Here is a 15,379-nt window from a genome sequence, read left to right as displayed (position 1 = left end):
CTCCAGCTGGGCCTGAGCTCTGTCCTTCAACGTGAGTTTCCACCTTCCCTTGATGTGTGGCACTGACTCTCTGTGATGGTTGCTTTATTTCCACATCCATCTGGCAGACGAGAGAGCCTCGAATGTCCCATATGCTTTCCTTTTAGAGCTTCTGACTTTAGGAACTCATTCAGTTCAAATGCCTAGTTTCATCTCAGCTGAAAAACTATCAGCAACAGCCTCATCACAACTAGCCCAAATCCTAATTTTGGGGGCGGGGTTTACCTTTTAATATCTGTGTTTATGCTAATCAAGCCAAAGTTCAAAGACATGTTGCATTTTAATTTTTTAATTTTTATTTTTTTGCGTCAGAGTCTCACTCTGCCGCCCGGGCTAGAGTGCAGTGGTATGATCTTGGCCGACTGCAACCTCTGCCTCCTGGGCTCAAGCAGTTCTCCCGCCTCAGCCTCTTGAGTAGCTGGGATTACAGGCGTATGCCACCACACCCAGTTAATTTTATATTTTTAGTAGAGACGGGGTTTTGCCATATTGGCCAGGCTGGTCTCAAACTCCTGACCTCAAGTGAGCCACGATGGGCCCACGTTACATTTTTAAATTAGAGGGAAGCTGGGAGTCGCGTAAGCCGGCAGCACCTTCTGATTTGATGCACCCCTTGTACGGTGCCTTTTAGACTGCCATTTTGAGTTCTTCAGCCAGCCAGTATTTGTAGCAGAGGGGGTGGTAAGGAGACCAGCGTCTAGTTTTTCGACCACTTTTATATTTCCTAAGTGGTCCACAAGTTTTAACAGCAGCCACTGATGGCTGGTAGCTATTTCAGATAAAGACAGAATGCTTAAACAGGAACCTGTTTTTAGTGGTTTATTTGGCTGGCATTCATAACAAATAGCCTTCCATCAGTTGAAATGCCCCCTCAGTTTCTCCTCTCGTAGATATGTGTAGCAACAATTTGGCTCAAAAACCAGAATTTATCACAATGCAAAATGTGATGGTGTCGCTTCGAGTCCAAATTTCCTTGCCCCACTTTTCTTCTGCCTTAATTTGGAAGACACTTGCTCAACAGCCTTTTGAGATTGGCAGTGGCATATGGTGTCTGTCCTGTGAAGGTGCTATCAGTACCTCCCCTAGGCAGGAGACCTTGGCAACCCCATGGCTACGCTCTCAAGGTTCAGATCCTCCCTCTGCTGCTGACTCGGCTGACTCGGCTGACTCGGCTGACTTCAGCAAGTCACTGTATGTCTCTGTGTTCCTCAACAAAAAACAGTGATAACAATTGTATCCATTTCATAAGGTTGCTATAAAGTAGTATTCTAAGATAATACATTGAAAAAGCATAAACCAATGCTAGGCACACAGTGAATATTCCCTGATGCTAGACTGCTGTTTTGGTGGTGGTGGTGGTGGTGGTGGTGCTGTTTAGTTATTAACTACACAAATCTCACTGCTGATGTTAGTTATTTAGTAGCCACCACTCTGTGCTGGATGTTTTATATGCAGTCTCCTTCCACCCTCTCCATGGCCCTGGAGCAGAGGCCTTATTGTCCCCAGATGCACTCAAGTCTACACAACACCCGTGCAGTCACAGAGCAAGGGAGTGTGGGGGCCCAGTGACTGCACAGTCCCTGGTCCTGCTCATTCGGTGGATACGCCCCGAGCACACGCCATAGGATTCTGTACAAGATGCCTTCAAAGGACTCTGTCACAGTGGGGGAGACTGGAGACTGGCAGATAACTAACTAGAGGCTGCATTGAGCCTTCCAACCTGTGCCTGTGAAATTTTATCAAGATAAATGATGAAAGGAGTTTAAAAAGAAATAAAATCTATCAGAAGGGGCTGAGTCTTTTGCAGTTAGTTGTGTGACTTTAGACACAATGAATATCTGATAACCAATACCATTAGTCACATCTCACTGGCTGAGTAGGGGCCCTGCCCCTCTGCAGAGTGACAGCTCCAAACCAGGTGTTAGAGGCCTCCTCCCTTCTCCCTCTGGTGTTTTTAGGAGAGTTCCCAGGAGAAAAAAGCAAAAGGCTGCGCTACCACGATGAAGCCGACCAGAGCGCCCTGCAGCGGATGACGCGGCTTCGCGTCACCTGGTCCATGCAGGAGGACGGGCTGCTCGTGCTGTGCCGCATTGCCAGCAATGTCCTCAACACCAAGGTACCAACCAGCCCAGCCCAGAGGTGGGCCTGCCTCTCTCTTGGAGCTCCTTCCTGTCTGAGCCTCCCGGGGACTCCCAGCCAGGGACCACTCCGCTCAGTTGCTCTGCTTGGCCCCTGGGAAATACATGGCCCAGAATCCTACACATTTTCTTTTTAGAGTGGTGGAGCCTCACTTTTTCACCCAGTCTGGAGTGCAGTGGCGTGATCACAGCTCACTGCATCCTCAACCTGGCCTTAAGTGATCCTCCCACCTCAGCCTCTCCTAGTCCTGGGACTACAGGCACACCCCGCCATGCCCAGCTAATCCTACAAATTAATACCATTCTGTTTTTCTACATTTCTTTTTAGCTTTCAGTTGGATACATACAAATGTTTGCCTAGCTGCAGGCAAACTAGTTCAGAACTGTTCTTTCTCTCTTGTCACCAGGAATCTAACCCTGTCCTGCTCCCTTCCTCCCACCTTCATTGCCTGAAAAGCTCCTATTTACCTTCCTGTAACTGCCCATCATGTCTGGAACGATCTGCCAGTTGCATGTAATTACCCTGCTCTTTCTCTGTTCTTGACCGGATACTTCTCACACTGTTTCTGTCACCTCTGGTACCTCTTGGCTCACTGGCGTGGCTGGTCCACAAGGCAGAGAGACCTCTTATTTGCCTTCCAGGAAAAAGGTCTGCCAGGCCAGGCCAGGACCCCTTCCAGGCAGTAGTGCCACGAGGCAGCTTCGGAGGAGGCCAGGTGTGCCTCCAGGTCTCAGCCAGGCCAGGCAGGAGAAACCCAGCTGGGGCTCTGTGCCCAGATGCTTGCCTGCAAACTATTAGATCCCTTGTCTTGACCGCTTGTCCACTGTTCTCTCATCCCTCAGTCCTCTCCTGAATTCCAACCCAACCTCTTTTCCAAGGAAGAACCTGAAAGGTGACATGTTGCCATCCCTAATTTCTGTTCCCTGCATCTGCAATGGCTTTGTCATTGCAGAGCTGATGGGGGAGAGGGGCGTCCCTCCCTCTGCTCCAGCCCTGGTACAGCTAGAGAAGGCAGGAGGGTCCTGCATAGGTCAGTGTTGGTGGACTCTCACCACTTACCGGAACTTACAGCCTTCTTGGGTCACCTCATCCTTGGGGATGTAAGAAAATAACTGTCATCAAGCGGCTTTCTCATGTCGGCCTTGCCTTTCTGTGTTATTGACCAAGATGTTCTCCTGGGTCTGCTAATTTTGTACATTCTGCTTCTACTAACGTGACATACAAGCACAACATGCAGAACATTTCTGAGCATACATGATGCATAATTGGGACACTAAGACCTCTAACTAAACACACTTTACATACCCATCATTTCCTCTAATACAGCGCCCTTTCAGGCATTTCCCCCTCGCCCCTCTGGGCACCTTTGTCACACATGGCACTTGCTAGAATACACTCTTGCCCGCTGGTCACTGAGGCCTTGTCCCGTGCTTGTCTGCCCAGAATCTCGCTCAGTGTCTGGCACATGGTGGGCCCAGTATATATTGTGAGGTGATAGTTGTGGGGATTCTCTGAGGAAGGAGGCTGCACAAAACACATTTTGTCCACTTTTTAATGGTAATTCCCCAGGATGTGGGCTCTGAGGATACTGACTTTTTGTCTTGGCTCTGTGTTTGATCCAGGTGAAGGGCCCATTTGTCACCTGGCAGGTGGTACGGGACATTTTGCATGCCACGTTCGAAGAGTCTTTGGATAAAACATCTCATTCCGTTGGACGAAGAGCTCGCTACATAGTCAAAAACCCACAGGCCTATCTCAACTATAAGTAAGCCTCATTGAAGCCCGATCACTCTTGGACGTGGTTACGTCAGCACTTCTCATTCATTCTTTACTCTTCCTTCATCCTGTTTGCTTAAGAGTCTGGCAGGAAGTGCGGCTGGAGCACACTGAGGTGTCTGATGGGGTGGCCAAGTGTTGGAGTCTGTTGGGGAGATGGACTTTGGTTTTTTGAGGGTGAGGGCCAAGCATGATTCTGGGTACTTTCCCATGCAAGGTATTGCTTGGACCTTACAGCGGCCTTGAGAAGTAGGTGGTGTTAGCCTTTATTTGGATGAAGAAGCAGAGACTAGATAGGCTGACTCGCTGAATACCATGTGCCTAGCAGGTGGTGGAGGCAGAGGCAGAGGCTGGCTTTTCCTGCTGTTTTCGGCCCTCAGATCAGCTCCTGAGAGCTCTGATTGGTGGCTCCCTCCAGCAGCAAGCTAGGCAGGACCTGGGATCATTGGACAGGATGCCCTCTACCATGTTCTTGGCAGAGCTGAGAACTGTCCTCCTGCCCCGCCCTTGTTGTGTGTGTGACCTCAGGGAGTCCCCTTGCCTTACCAGGCTGTAAAGCGGAATGAGTCTGTACCTGGCAAGCTCTTTATGAAGGCAGCAGTGCTTGGCGGATGGGAGCCCAGCAAAGGCTGGTCGCCTTCTCCTTCATTTTCTTTTGGGCAAGTCAGGCTCTCCTTACATCATGGGGATGTGAAGGTTAGTGGAGTGGACACACCTCCTGCTTTGCAGTAGATTAGAGAACTTAAGCATAATAAACTCCAAAGCCTGTTTGGTGTTTTTAAATGTATGATACACTTTCACGTAGGTCAGCCCATGTGGTCCTGGCCAAACCCCTGTGAGAGACACTTTGGGACTCAGTGTTCTCGGCTACCCATGAAGGACGGAAGTTCAGAGAAGCCAAGATGTAAAGTGTGAACAGACCTGACTGAGGTCAGGCTTGGCTGACCCCAAATCCTTCGTTCTTAAAAGCTGCAGTCGTGCAACAGGCATATAAGTAACTCATGCTTCATGGTCAGCCAAGGCCAGAAACGTGAGAATGGAGCTCTCTGAAGTTTCCGAACACAGGCATCATTGCAATTCCCAGACTCCAGCTTTGTCTCCTCTTCCTGCAGAGTGTGCCTGGCCGAGGTGTACCAGGATAAAGCGCTTGTTGGAGATTTCATGAGTCGAAGAGGTGACTACGATGACCCAAAGGTAGGTCTTGTGTGGGTGTAGGGCTCGGCCTGCTTGGAGGTCTAGACTCTCGTCCCACAGTGCCCCTGCCAGCCTTAGGAACGTGGACTTTGTTTCCTGCTCAGTTGAGAAATCACCGAGTCAGCTCTCTGGTGTTGGCCTTGACTTGATCTGGCTTCAAGCACCTGTTTTTAAAGATGATTAGAATCTGACAGGCCACTTTGAAGGGCTGCTGTGCCTTGGGCCTGTTTTGTTGAGAAAATAGAACATCTCTTCAGAAATTACAGGCTTCCTAGAAAGCTTGCAGACTGGGTGTGTGTTTTCTTTCTGAGTTTTCTTTCCTGAGGGGCCAGGGCGGTGGCTGACAAAGAGGGAAGCAGTCTGCTGACCCAAATTCCTGCCCTTCGCCTCAGAGGCTGCTCATCTTTCGTTTTTGTGCTAACCCTGGACTTTACAGTGTGTGTGGCAGGATTTGTGCCAAGTGAGGCCAGTGGACAGGGAGAGGCAGCCCTTTCCCCAAGGAAGCCACAGGCAAGTGGGACAGACAGAGAAGTACATGGTCGTTGCAGGACAGTGCAGTCAGCTCCCGGAAGAGGAAGGCACAGGCCCGCAGAGGTCGGGGAGGAGGCTCAGCAATGCTTTTGGATGGAAGTGACAGAAAAACCTAACCTAATGGTGTATACGGCTTCCTTTTTCCCAAATGCCAAGCAGTTGAGGGTAGGCAGTCCTGGTCTGGTGCAGGGGAGCAGAGATGTTATCAGGCTCCCAAGTTCCTGCCGCCACACTCCCCTCCAGGAGCAGTGGTCAGCTTTCCATCCTATGCCAGTGACCCCCTGGTTGCAAATGTTGACTATGAGAGCTTAAGTCCTCACAACGGAATCCCAGAGCAGGAAGCAGTGGGGAGACGGGCTGCAATAGACCCACATGGCCCTTGCATCAAGGGGCAGCCTTTCCTAGGAGCCCCTGGCAGACCTGGGCCACGTGGCTGGGAAACAGTGGGACACAGCACAGAGGACCCAGGCTGCCATGAGTGGCTTAAACTGTCTTGGTGTGTCCTAAGAGGCTGGGCATCCTCCCTCCCCACAGCAAATTGAGGCTGGCTAATCAGAAAGCATGGGGAAAATGGAATAGGTGACCCACAGACACCCACAGTGTCTGCCAGCAGGCTTGGCAAAAGGTGTCAGCACTGGGCGAGACTGGAAACCACAGCAGCTGGGGCAGCGACAGTGAGGGGAGAGGGACTACAGGGCTGGCAGGCACAGCATCAGGACAGCAGCCAGATGCAGCAGGGACCACGTCCTGCACAGCCACCAGGCCAGGGAGGAGCGGGAGCATACCATGTCGCGCATTGCACACCGGGTGACGTGACCAGCCTGCTCCTCAGATCTGGGTCTGGACTGAGACGACTGCAGTGCACATACAGAGGAGGAAATTGATTTGGGGGCCACCCGTGGAGTGTGAGGCTGGGGCAGAGGAAGAAGGCTGACTACACGGGTGAACCAGGGAGCACCAGGCCTGGGAGGGAGGCTGTGAGGGAGCACTATGTGGGGCACGTTTTGAGTCTTCTCACCTGGGGCTTGGGAGAGTGCCAGCGATGCAGGTGTGAGGCTGTCAGCGGGTTAGTTGGCACCAGGTGCCCCAGTTTCCTGAGCGTACTGGTGAGGGTCTTTTGCCTCCTCTATAGACCAAGCTTCTCAGATGACAGGTGACAGATGACAGGTGCCCAGGGGAGGCACCTGGTCGGTGGTTCTCGGACTTAGCTGGTGCAGGAGTTTGTTACAAGATGTTCCTTGGTGTATCTTAGCAAAACCTCCCTTCAGGAAGAGTAAGGGCTTAACCTCTCATGCTCTCATGTTGAAAGGTTTGTGCCAACGAGTTTAAAGAATTTGTGGAGAAGCTTAAAGAAAAGTTCAGTTCAGCCCTAAGGAATTCTAACCTTGAAATCCCAGACACACTCCAGGAGCTGTTTGCCAGGTAAGTGGCTTCTGGGATGGTTCCTTGTGGCCCTCGCAGGGCAAGAGGGAAAGGCCAGCCATGTCTCCCTTATCAGCAGGTCCAGGAAGTGCCCAGCACCCGCCTGGCTGCTTTTGGCCTTGCAGTGGCCTTCCTGTTTCTCCTTTCATGGGTGACTTGAACACAGAGTGGGACCTAGCACCCTGCCGGGCATTTATGTTCATTCTCCCATTGGTCCTTCAGGCTTGCTTGTTTGGTTGGTGTACTTTTTGCTAAGCTTGCTTACTTTACCTATGAGGAAATTCCTATGTAAGAAATGTGCCCAAGGTCACAGTGCTTGTAAGCATCAGGGCCAGGATTTGAACATAGGAGGGTCTGGAACCACTCGGCGTTTGGAAGAACATTCTTGGGTATGAGCACAGAACCCTGTACAATTTTTAAATCTTAAGTTCTGTGAAGTAGGCCTGTTTCCTCAGCATCTTCCAAATGTAGATCCCTTTTCTCCACCATCCTCACCCAAAAAGTCCCTCGAGCCACTGTTTTTCTGAATTTCTCCCTGTAAAATGGTGGCATCCATCAGTTCTGCCTGTGAACTGTACAACACCCTTGCTCTCAGCATTTCGGTTGAAGACCTCATTCCTTCATTCACTCAACAGATAATGTATGTTGCGCCCCTGTGTTGCCATGCCTAAAGAGCAGTTTGTACTCGTTTTTAGAGTTGATCTCCTTTACCCACATTCCGAGTTTTGTTTTTGGTTTGCAGTAAACTGTTCCCCAGAATTCCCAAATGGCATGGTTTCAAGTCAGTCCAATGGCCTGTTTACTGATTTGTAATTTATATCTCCACATATTCTTAGTAAAGTTATGGGGCAACTTTTAATCATAAAAGAAGACAGAGATTTTTAAAGGATAATCCATGAACCATTTAGAGAGAAGAAAAAGTTGCAAGTGTAACAGTTCAATACTGATTGTGATCCTGAGCATTCTGGCAGGCAAAGCAAAATAGAAAACAGTTCCAAGCCAGGCATGGGGGCTTACGCGCATAATCCCAGCACTTTGGGAGGTCGAGGCAGGCAGATCACCTGAGGTCAGCAGTTGGAGACCAGCCTGGCCAACATGGTAAAACTCAGTCTCTACTAAAAATACAAAAATTAGCCGGGTGTGGTGGGCACGCGCCTGTAATCCCAGCTACTTGGGAGGCTGAAGCAGGAGAATCACTTGAACCCAGGAAGCAAAGGTGGTTTTCACATTTTCTGAAAAGTTTATTTTCTTGGCACTAAATTATAAGAGGAATTTACCGTTGCAATCAAGATTAATTTTTCCATTGGTTTGGTAGAAAATGAAGAAATGTCCTACAAATGGCCAATTTGCCATATTTTATAAAAAGGCAGTTCTATGATTTATTCTTAAATTTACTTGCATGGTATAAATACAGTAAAATAATATTACATGAAACTCAAAAAAGAAATGGGGAAATAGTTTGTAATTCCAACACCTAATATGGCTACTCTTTGGGGATTTTCATATTTCTTTGTTTTAATTGATGAATAATAATTTTATATATTTTGGGGGTACAGTGTGATGTTTTGATATATGTGTCCATTGAGGAAAGATGAAATCAAGTTAACCAACGTATCTGTCGCCTCACCAACTTCTTTTTTTGGCAATAAGAACCTTAAAAATCTATTATTTTAGTAATTTCAAAATATGTAATATGTTATTAACTGTGGTCACCATGCAGTTTGAAATCATGAAAACTTATTCCTCTGGTCTAACTGTAACTTTATACCCTTCGCTCAACATCTTTCCTTTCTTCATTCCTTCCCTTCCACTTCCCAGCCTCTGGGAACTACCTTTTTCCTTTTTCTATGAGAATAATTTTTTTAGATTACTTCTGGGACATTTTTTTCCTTGTGCTTTTTCTTTTTGGATTGTAACACACCCACAGTTTTAAGTCCTGTTCCTTTTACAATTAACAGTGGATCTTTGCCAATTCATGGTTTTCCGTGTTGCCACATAATCGTCAGTAGGTGAACATTGCACATTTTCTCAGCCCTCCTTCTACCAGGCAGAACAGGGTATATTCGCATTTTAATTTACATGTACAGCGCTCGACTTTTGGTGAGTTCAACATTTCTCCCACTCCCGACACTTTAGCCAATAAATGGCCATCTTGAGCCAGCATCCGCTTGCTTTGTGAGGAGCTGCTTTGTTTCATTGACATGTTCTTATGTTTCTTTTGCAGGTACCGAGTTTTGGCAATTGGGGATGAAAAAGATCAAACCAGGAAGGAGGATGAACTTAACAGGTAAGTGCTGATATATAGAGTAGCTTTTCCTCAGCTACTTAACTTGGTGGCTGACAACCTGTTGCACTGGGGTAATCTAGGGCCAAATCCAGCCCACTGCCTGTTTGTGTAAATAAAATTTTATTGGCACACAGCCATGCCCATTCTGTATGTTGTCTGTGCTGCCTTTATGCGAGAACATCAGAGGTGAGTACAGTTGACCTTGAACAACTTGGGGATGAGGGGACGCTGACCCCCTGCACAGTCAAAAGTCCACATAGAACTTTTTTTTTCGTTTTTTTTTCTTTTGAGACGGAGTCTTGCTCTATTATGCGGGCTGGAATGCAGTGGTTTGATTTCAGCTCACTGCAGCCTCTGCCTGTTCGATTCAGGCAATTCTCATTCCTCAGCCTCCCAAATAGCTGGGATTACAGGCGCCGGCCACCACACCCAGCTAATTTCTGTATTTTTAGTAGAGACGGGGTTTTTCCGTGTTGACCAGGCTGCTCTCGAACTCCTGGCCTCAAGGGATCTGCCCGCCTCGGCCTCTGAAAGTGCTGGGATTATAGGCGTAAGCCACCACTCCTGGCCCCACATGTAACTTTCAACTCCCTAAACCTAACCATTGATAGCCTACTGTTGATCAGAAACCTTATCAATAACAGACAGTTGATTAATATACAAGCATAAGCCACTATGCCTGGCCCCATATGTAACTTTTGACTCCTCAGAATCTAACTGCTGATACCCTACTGTTGACCAGAAACCTTATCGTTTCCAAACGGTTGATTAATATATACTTTGTATTTTATATGTGTAATATACTGTACTCTTACAAGAAAATAAGCTAGAGAAAAGAAACTATTAACAAAAATAAGGGGCCGGGCATGGTGCCTCACGCCTGTAATCCCAGCACTTTGGGAGGGTGCTGCGGGTGGATCACCTGAGGTCAAGAGTTCAAGACCAGCCTGGCCAACATGATGAAACCCCGTCTCTACTAAAAAATACAAAAATTAGGTGGGCATGGCAGGCGCCTGTAATCCCAGCTGCTTGGGAGGCTGAGGCAGGAGAATCGCTTGATCCCAGGAAACGGAGGTTGTAGTGAGCTGAGATCATGCCATTGCACTCGAGCCTAGGTGACATGAGCGAAACTCTGTCTCAAAAAAAAAAAATTAGGAAGAGAAAATCTGTTTACTATTCACTAAATGGAAGTAGATCATCTTAAAGGTCTTCATCCTTGTCGTCTTCATTTTGAGTAGTCTGAAGGGACATAGGAGGAGGAGGGGTTGGTCTTGCTGTTTCTAGGGTGGCAGAGGTGAAAGAAAATCCGTGTGTAAGTGGATCTGCACAGTTCAGTCCACAGTGCAGAAGGGTCAGCTATAGTTGCAACAGATTCCGTAGAGTCCACCAAGACTAAAGCATGTATTAACTGGCCCTTTAGAGGAAAAGTTCCTGACCCCCCAGCCTTGAATATCACTGGCCAAGCCTTAACGTAGATTGAGGAAAGGATTTAAACTCTCAACCCATGAGCTTTCCAAGCAAAACTCGGTTCCAAAAGCTCAGGTTTTGCTTTTCCATCTTGGATAAGCAATAGTCACTTTGATTTTAGCTCTGTAGAGAAGTACTAACTACATTTGTTACTGGTCATGTAAACCCATTCCGGGTAGGTCACCCCCTATCCACTAAATAGAAACTTTTCTCCTGCAAAAATGGACCTGTTAGTAAAGCCTGGAAACCATCATTTATTGTGTTTTCTTTTGTGAAGTTTTGGCATTTGTGTCCCTTTTGTGAGATTCAAGTTTTTTTCCCTAAGAATTGTATCTGCCTGAGCTGAGTGGTGCCTGTGGCCTCATGGTGCCCTGCCACCCCCTCTCTTTCAGCGTGGATGACATCCACTTTCTGGTGCTCCAGAACCTGATCCAGAGCACGTTGGCCCTCTCGGACAGTCAGATGAAGTCCTACCAGTCATTCCAGGTGGGTACCGGCTGCCTAGCTGCACAGCAGGGATGTGGACCCTTCTAAAGCCAGGCTCGTGAGGTGCTGGCCCCTGCCCTTCTCTGCTGTGGGCTCTCAGGGGCTGATTCCCCCAATATGCCAGCCCACATGTCCTTCAACTTTTATCTTTTTATCGTTGTTTTATTTGTATTTCTTTGTGTTTATTCTGTATGTTTATGGTATACAACTGAAGGATTTGATGTACGTATACATTGCAGAATAATCCCCACAATCAAGCCAATTAGCACATCCATCCCCCCACACAGTACCTTTTCTCGTTGTAGTGAGCACGCTTGGCGCTCTCTCCTCCTGGTGCATTTCAAGTATACAGCACCGATTGTCACCTGTCATTACCAAGCTGTGACCCTCCAGGGCTTAGCGTCTCATAGAACCGAAGCTTCGCACCTCTTGGCCGGGTTCTCCTCATCTCTCTCTTTAGCCTTTAAAGCGTGGGGATGGAATCCAGTGACCTCCACCATCCCTCCCAGAGCTGAGGTTTTTAAGTCTCATGTTTAAGACAAAATGAAGCAGGGGAGGAAATGAGGCGTGGCAAAGGACCTGAGAAAGTAATTGAGCTATACGGCGTAGCTTTTCAAATCATCACTTTGGAATGCCAAGATACTCTGGTTGTGGGAGATCACTCGATGGGAAAGCTGCCTTCCTGTGGGCAGTGAGTCATCTGTCTCCCGAGGACACAGGTCCACGCAGCCACTCTACTACGGCTGAAGGAAGATGAGAGTGAGGAAGAGAAATCACATTGAACCCCCGGTGGAGCCCAGGAAGTCAGTGGTCTTACTACTGTTATACAAATGTGGGCACCTGAGGTTCAGAGAAGTTAAATCACCCGCCCGAGACCACATAGCTCAGTCAGTCATCACCCAAGACCCCAACAGAGAGGTGCTGAGGGGCGCCAGCCAGTGCCACCCAGGGCCTCGTTCTCCTCCAAGTCATCACAAAAGTAAATTCTAAGGAGGACCCATTCATTTTGTATTTAATCACTAACCCTAAAAATCTGCTCCTAGCTTACATTAACAGGTTACCTGATTTGGAATATGAGGGGAAAAAAGAATGAGGAAACAAAGGGACTTTCCTAGTGCCGCTGATGAATTCAGTTGGGTGAGGACCTGATCATCAGGGTGCCTCAGAGTCCACAGAGAGATCTTGTAGCATGTGGAGCCCAAGCCCTGTCCTCAGAGACTCCAGTCAGGAGCAGCAGAGTGGGGCCCTGATAAGAGTGTGCCACCCCTCCGCCAGTACCGAAGGGGCCCGTGGGCCATCCTTGCAGAAACAGCAGTGTTGACCCTGCTGGGGCGCTGCACGTGCTTGTTACTTTGGCCACAGCAGGGCAGGGAGGACAGGAAATGGAGCTGGTTCACGAAAATGCCAGGCTAGGCTTGAATGCCCTGCTTCAGAGCAGCACCCTGGCCCTAGTCTTTAACAGCCATGGCCAGGTCTCAGCCCGCCCAAGACTGAGTGTGCATTTGATTTCTCCTGTTTTAATCACCACCTGGAGGTTCTCTGTGCCTCCTGCAGGGACACGTAGGACCATCGATCAGAGACGCCCAAGAAATGTCCTCCATACCCTTGCCGTGCATCCCTTGAACCCCATGTTTTATTTCCTCCTGCCTGTTTTACACTTATGGTCAGGTGTACACGTTTGGAGTGGAAGGGTAGCGTCTGTGCCATGCACCCCTCTGCCACCCCAGCATTTTGTAGATGAAAGCAAAACCCTGTCTGAGCCTGAACTTGCAGAGAAAAGAATAAATAGTTATCAGGTGAAGTTCCAATAAACAGTCCACAGACCGCATTTTATTGGTCTCACACTTGTTTAAAAGGAAAACACAATTTTTTTTTTTCAAAAAATGTTTTTTCCAACATTACACATAGGAGTCCAAATTTCCGACTTCTGGCTGTGGGGTGGGACTTCCAGCTGTCCTGCTCATAAGTGGCTCAGAGCTGGAGGGGACTTTGGAGATCCTTCCCACTGTACCCCACCTCCAAATAAGAAAGCCCAGCCCCAGTGGCAAAAGCCGGGCCCCTGCCTTCCAGCCAGGCGTGTCCCCAATATTATCCCACTGCTTTTTCCTCCTCCAGTTCCATCTCCAGGTGGCACCTGGGCTCTGATGTTTGGTACCGAAGGCCTAGTCACTCTGCCTCAACCCCCAGGGGCATGGAAATTCACCTTAGAAAGACCACCGGCCTGCATGGCCTCTCCCTGAGCAGGAAACAGGACTCTTCTTTAGTGACTTCCTCAGTGACTCTTGACCGAGGACTGGAAGGCCAATAGCAAAGTGAGAGCCCCACAGGGGACCCGCAAGGCTCCCCTAAAGGTTCCAGGAAGCCAGTGGAAGGCTGCAGGTGGGCTCACTGTGCCTGTGACAACTCAGCCTCTTGGAAATATGATTGGGTGGACGACAGCCCCCAACTCACCACACATGGCCTGAGCGCTCCTATCCTGTTGTGTGGGAATATACCCATTTGCTAATTACATTCAAATGGAACAGAAGATCAAAGTGACAGAAGGCTTGTCACAAAGAGTGAGCTGCAGTCAGACATGCTCTGGGGAACACCTGAGTGCTGCCTCAGAGCCCCAGCTGAGCACTGCACTGGTCCCCGGTCCCCTTGTGTCCCTCCGCTGGAAGTAAGGTGCAGTGGTGAGGTTGCTCTTCTCTTCTCTGACCCACCCCTGCCTGACAGTGTGACCTGAGGATCACTTAAAGTCCGTGTGCCTCAGCCTTCTCTGTCACTCGAGGTCCTGGAGGCAGTGCCTAAAATCCTTAGACCATGATAGGGATTTTTCTTAGCCAGCACTTTTGAGGAGACAGTCCTGTAGGAGCTCTCTCAGAGGCTGGCAGATGCTAGATACTCAGGAACAGATCGTTGCTTGCCCTTTGCAGAAGCTTGGAGTAACAGAGACTCTGCTGACCGCACAGTCCTTTGAGGTACTCATCCACTAGGTGGGGCCCAGGTCCACAAGACTTAGCAGGCTGAGCCATGAAGTCCCCATGGTGTGTTCAGCAGAGGCACTTCCTTCCGCCTAGGCACTGGCGTGGCAGCAGCAAGAGCTGAATCTAGGCCAGGCATGGTGGCTCACGCCTGTAATCCCAGCACTTTGGGAGGTTGAGGCAGGATGATCACTTGAGGCCAGGAGTTCAAGACCAGTCTGGGTAACATGGCAAGAACCCCATCTCTACAAAAAATACAAAAATTAACCAGACAGTGCCTGTAGTCCTGCCTACCCAGGAGGCTGAAGCAGGAGGACTGCTTGAGCCAGGAGGTTGAGGCTGCAGTGAGCTGTGTTGGTGCCACAGTACTCCAGCCTGGGCAACAGTGAGACCCTGGCTCAAAAAAAAAAAAAAAAAAGGAGTTGAATCTGTGTTCTCCTGGGACTTCCAAACAATGAATAAGCAGATGAGATCATTTCAGGTAGCTGCTATGGAGAAAATAAAACAGGATAATATAAGGCAGTTGACCACAGAGGAAGAGAATGGAGAAGGATTTGTCATTTGAGGGGAAATATTTGGGCTGAGCCCTGAATGTTGAGGAATCAGCCATGCAAAGATTTAGGGGAGCGGCAGGGCAAAGGCCCCAAGGTAGGATGCCTGGGCTTTTTCAAGAAATGTAAGAAGGTCCAGGAGGCTAGTGGGCAGTGAGCAAGGGGGGTGGTGTTGGGGGATGTGAGGCCAGAGTGGCGGGTGGGGGGGCAGGGTCCCACTCACCAGGCTCCTTGTCGTGAAGGCCTGGTTGTGGTCACATCTGCAGAGGGAAGTCCTCGGGGGTTTTGAGGCAGGGCAGGAATGTGTAGTCTGATGTAGGCATCAAAGGATTACTTTGGCTGCTATGGAGAATGGTCAGGGGTTGGGGGAAGGTGACGTGGGGAAGGAGGGAGACCAGTCAGCTGGGGACAATGGTGAGAAAGAGCAGTGGCATGACTAGATGGGCCAGTGCAGGTGGCATGAACCCAGTGCATTGGAAGGTAGAGCCCACCTGACGTGCTGATGGCTGGGTGGGAGGCCA

At 49.0% G+C, this 15,379-nt stretch overlaps 1 protein-coding gene across 1 annotated transcript in view; it reads left to right on the top strand.

Moving 5' to 3' along the window:
• The window catches only part of GTF3C1 (general transcription factor IIIC subunit 1), a 69,878-nt gene extending 58,473 nt beyond the window's left edge, over positions 1 to 11,405 (top strand). The window contains exons 24-29 of the mRNA XM_017848648.1: positions 1,998 to 2,155; positions 3,801 to 3,943; positions 5,067 to 5,148; positions 6,989 to 7,101; positions 9,326 to 9,388; positions 11,248 to 11,405. Coding sequence (XP_017704137.1) covers positions 1,998 to 2,155; positions 3,801 to 3,943; positions 5,067 to 5,148; positions 6,989 to 7,101; positions 9,326 to 9,388; positions 11,248 to 11,389 — 701 coding nt within the window. The 3' untranslated portion in view covers positions 11,390 to 11,405. The remainder of the gene's footprint in view (positions 1 to 1,997; positions 2,156 to 3,800; positions 3,944 to 5,066; positions 5,149 to 6,988; positions 7,102 to 9,325; positions 9,389 to 11,247) is intronic.
• The last annotated feature ends 3,974 nt before the right edge of the window (positions 11,406 to 15,379 follow it).

This window comes from Rhinopithecus bieti, unplaced genomic scaffold (genome assembly GCF_001698545.2).
Source record: "Rhinopithecus bieti isolate Rb0 unplaced genomic scaffold, ASM169854v2 scaffold_31940, whole genome shotgun sequence".
In the NCBI taxonomy this organism is placed as follows: Eukaryota; Metazoa; Chordata; class Mammalia; order Primates; family Cercopithecidae; genus Rhinopithecus; species Rhinopithecus bieti.
This window is presented reverse-complemented; position numbering and strand designations above follow the sequence as displayed.